The sequence below is a fragment of the Dufourea novaeangliae genome, unplaced genomic scaffold (genome assembly GCF_001272555.1).
Source record: "Dufourea novaeangliae isolate 0120121106 unplaced genomic scaffold, ASM127255v1 scaffold89, whole genome shotgun sequence".
Classification (NCBI taxonomy): domain Eukaryota; kingdom Metazoa; phylum Arthropoda; class Insecta; order Hymenoptera; family Halictidae; genus Dufourea; species Dufourea novaeangliae.
In genome coordinates this window covers 310,095-314,614 of record NW_015373988.1, presented here as the reverse complement: position 1 = coordinate 314,614, position 4,520 = coordinate 310,095, and the positions used below count along the sequence as shown (strand labels likewise).

Sequence of the window (4,520 nt, the reverse complement as noted above, 5' to 3'; positions counted from 1 at the left end):
ACGACCCCTTAATGCTACTATAACACAATTTTGAAATATCAGGAAGCAGTATTAGAAATATAGTTTTAAGAAAAGCGTACAGGTTGTGTGATCGTGGTTAAAGTTAAAATCACGTGGAATCAAATGATTTCGCGGGGATAAGTAACCATACTGATAGAAGTAAATCGTTTACAATATGGACAAAACAGGCTGAAAGATATACATATAGAAAACATACATATACTCAGGATTTTTATGGTTGTCTGTTGCCTTTGGCATCATAAAATACTGGTTGTGTATGTCACGTGTTATATTGTTTATTTATACTTAATATCAAGCTGACTGGACATTCGTCGGGGATTTACCCGAACGCTTAGATCCGATAGAAACACTATATAAACTGCCGGAGTTCCTGAACAATTATCAGTCTTCTCTCAGACAATTTTCCGGGTAGAACGTTTAATTTAAACGAGAACCAAGATGGTGAAAATCTTCTTCCTTGTCGTCCTGCTCTTCGTAGCTGTGGCTGCTGTCATGGCTGCACCCGTTGGTAATTGAAAAATTTTAATTGTCCTTTCCTGAACAATTCTTGAATGATCAAATTGTACAAGCGTTCACATTTGTTGGATGTTAATTTATGGTACGTCAATTGTTCTTACATATCGATTAATTATTTGTATAAATTTCAGAGTCGGATGCGTGCCGACAGACAAAGAAGAGTGACCTGTGATCTTCTATCCTTCGGAGGATACGTTGGCGACAGTGCTTGCGCTGCCAATTGTCTCTCGATGGGCAAAGCCGGTGGTAGCTGCCAAAACAGTATCTGCGTCTGCCGCAAGTACGTACGATAGTCTGTTAAGCGCATAATTTATTACCCCCCCCAACCCTATTTTTGTTGCCGAGGGTCGGTCTTTGGGAAAACAATAGATTTTTGAGGTGTTGAAACGATTCGTAGTGCACCGTGAAAGTTTTAAAGCGAACAATATTAGAATCTCAAGAAATGTTGTTTGCTCACACGTATAATTTCATATCGATAAAGTGCAACCCATTATCCTGTTCTACTTCTTTCAGGAAAACCTTCAAAGATCTCTGGGACGAGCGATTCGGTTGAACGCAATCCTTCGCGTGAACACCGAGGCCCGATGGAATTTTCTGCGTGACAAAGACTGTCGAGAATCTTCGAGGAACGTCGAAATACACTGAGGAATATATGTGGTACAACAATGGATCGTCGGGCCTCGAACATTCTATGGATCTTGGAATTCCATCGTATTTTACGATACGGCATTGTATTATATTTCGTGTATGTTTAAGTTCAAAATAAACGTGGTCCAAAATTTTACGACAAATTATTTTTTTGAATAATTAACCCTGTTCTTCCCTACTTCAGTCAACAATTTGACGTTATTATGGCATACAAACTACTTATTTATTTCGATATATAAGCTGATAAAAAAAATACGTATTTCTTATTTTTGACTGCTTAACAGACATACGAAGTTTCATCAAATCGGAGGGGGACACTTCCGTGCCTTCCCCTGTAAGTTATAATTTTGCTGTATTTCGAACTTATCTCGAAATAAGCATACACAATGTGCGACCATGGGTGACAATCATGTAGAATCAAATGGTTTCGCAGATGTTTTAGAACATCTGTCAATCAGATAAATAATAATACTGATAGAAGAAAGACGCGTACACTACGGAAAAAACCAGGCTAAATTGTATGCAAGGAAGTATACATATAATACGTGTTTAATGATTGTAGCTTCTGCGACCATAAAGCACGACCGTTTGTGTGGATGTGTGTCACGCGTTGTATTGTTTACTTTTACTTTACATATCCAGCTGACTGTACATTTGCCAGGGTCTTACCCGAACGCTTTATACCCAAAACTGTATATAAATTAACGGAGTTTCCGAACGATTATCAGTCTCTTCTCAGTCTATTCTCCGAGTAGAACGGAAACCTAAACGAGAATCAAGATGGTGAAAATCTACTTCCTTGTCGCCCTGCTCTTCGTAGCTGTAGCCGCTGTCATGGCTGCACCCGTTGGTAATTAAAAGTTTTCATAATTAATTCTTGAACGATCAAATTGAACGAGTATTCGCCGTTACTTTACACTACTTATTCATTGTAGAATTTGAATTCATTGATAAAAAATAACTGATCAGATTTATGCATCCAAATAACTCTTTGTATAATTCCATTACTCTCCAATTTAGGCAGGGTTAAAGATGTTAATTTCTGGTACGTCGATTGTTCTTACGTTTCGATTATTGTATAAATTTCAGAGTCCGAGATCGAACCCCTCGAGTTTGAGCGTGCCCACAGACTAAGAAGAGTAACCTGCGATCTTCTATCTTTCGGAGGATACGTTGGCGACAGTGCTTGCGCTGCCCATTGTCTCTTCAAGGGCAAAGCCGGTGGTCACTGCGACGAAGGTGTCTGCGTCTGCCGCAAGTATGTAGCTCCTTCTACTCGTTGGATATTGCAGATACTGTTAAATTTTGAGCAAAGCTGTTTCGTGCTAGTCAGAAGCTCTTATCGACTTTCAGTGAATATAATCGCTATCACAGATACCTTACATAGTATTCTACTGCAAAAGACATAGATTTTCAAGTTGAAATTAATTGTAGATTTATATTTGTTACTCTTTTACGCGTGTACAAATATTTCCATCAGGTTTAAGGGGTCTTGCTCAGTTAGAAATTTTCAAAAAATCGATTTTTCACTTTCTACATTTTCTTTAAGTACAACATCTCGAGAATATTCTGTGCAAGTTTCAAGGTAATCCAATTAAAAATGACAGAGTTACAGGCGTTAAAAAATGAACATGTTATAGAAGTGTAAGCTTGACTTGAAACTTTAAACGCGTTTTTCTCGAAACTACATTTTTCAAATCGGTGATCAATATTTCTCGAAAACTACTGTGTCGATTTACATGAAACCTTTTGCGCCTTATTTCAAATCAGAAAAACTTGTCCTTGAACGAACGATTTTTTTTCGTTTCATACTTTTTTTTTAATTGACTAAAAACGAGTGATTTTTAGGTGAAAATCGCACTTTTTTAGAAAAATGTCCGCCATTTTGTTCCTAATCAATATTTCGAAAAACCCCATGTTCAAAAACAAGATTGGTTCTTCCATTACATAAATCTTATTGAATTTTTACTTTCAGATAAACCGCCACGAAGTTACAGTGATCACGGTAGACAACATTCTGTGAAGAGATATCTAGGAGATCGCTTACCATTTATTTACTACTAATAAATATTTTTAAATAAAAAAATTACCTCATAACCTAAAAACTGCAATCTTTGAAACACAAACGCATTTTTTCTCAAAAAAAAAACACTGTTTTTTCGGCCTCCTGATTGAGCATGACCCCTTAAGTACCCATTTTCGTGGAAGTATACCATAAAGACAGTTATGTCTGATTTATACGTGCGTCCCGGACTTATTCTACTTATGGATCAATCAGCAAACATAAATCTTACGGCAGTGGTGGCGAACCTTTCTACAATCGGTGTCAAAGTATTCGTACACCCTTTAACTCCTTCGCATCGGAGGACGAGATATCTCGCCACGTGATTTCGTTTATGATATGCTTTGAACGAAATATCTCGCGACACAAAATCGTTCATGCGACGCTGTGTACGGAAAATCTCGCCTTTCTAGAAACGTAGTTCTGTTTTGTGCTACTATTGTTGCAATAATACTATACTGTTGTAGAAATTGTGATCCCTGTCTATACATCTGACACGTTTCGTGAACAATTTACTTTGAAAACAACCTTGCACAAAATTAAAGAAATCTCAGCCAAAATTCACAAAATATAAAGCGATGCAACTAATTTGGTGGTACATTTAAAAGCAATAAATTAGCAAAGTGTTACAAGTGCTCAGTGATTAGATGTGACAGAAACATTTTCTCAGATATTTTGTCGGAAGAATTCATTCGAAGAATTCCAAATAAGGTAAAAATCTGTATCGCGAATGCTTTTTGATAATACGATGGTATTGGAATCTGAAGAAATCATTCTGTTTGCTCACACGCGTAATTTCACCTCGATAAAGTGCAGTCTATTATCCTGTTCTGCTTCTTTCAGGAGCAGCATCAAACATCTCTGGTAAAAGCAATACGGTTGAATGTAATCTTTCGCATGAACACCGTGGCTCGATGGAATTTTCTGCGTAACAAAGACTGTCGAGGATCTTCGAGGAACATCGGAATACTCAGGGACACATTGTGATACAACAATGGATTCTCGTGCGTCGAAGATTCTATGGACCTTAGAATTCCATCGTATTTAACGATACGACATTGTGTTTCGTGTATGTTTAAGTTTGAAATAAATCACGTTGAAAATACCATGAGTGATCGATTTCTTATCTGTTTCTGTGAACTTAAATATCCGCAGTTTATCGATCGGACATTTTTTCACTGCATTCGACGAATACTATGAGTCCTTAAAGTCTTAAATCCTTTCTTCCGAACACCTTATATACATGATTCCTTTCCCCTATTCGAGCAAGGAA

At 37.2% G+C, this 4,520-nt stretch overlaps 2 protein-coding genes across 2 annotated transcripts; both read left to right on the top strand.

Annotated features, from left to right (window-relative positions):
- The first annotated feature begins 454 nt into the window (after nt 1-454).
- Nucleotides 455-1,321, top strand: LOC107187610 (defensin-like). The gene is given in 3 exon segments (XM_015575744.1): nt 455-549; nt 669-817; nt 1,051-1,321. Coding segments are annotated over 3 exon segments (279 nt in total). The 5' UTR covers nt 455-459; the 3' UTR covers nt 1,091-1,321.
- A 639-nt stretch (nt 1,322-1,960) lies between these two features.
- On the top strand, nt 1,961-4,115 carry LOC107187609 (defensin-1-like). Its single transcript, XM_015575743.1, has 3 exons — nt 1,961-2,035; nt 2,275-2,443; nt 4,091-4,115. Exons 1-3 carry the CDS (start codon nt 1,966-1,968, stop codon nt 4,113-4,115), a joined length of 264 nt encoding a protein of 87 aa, XP_015431229.1. The 5' UTR covers nt 1,961-1,965.
- The last annotated feature ends 405 nt before the right edge of the window (nt 4,116-4,520 follow it).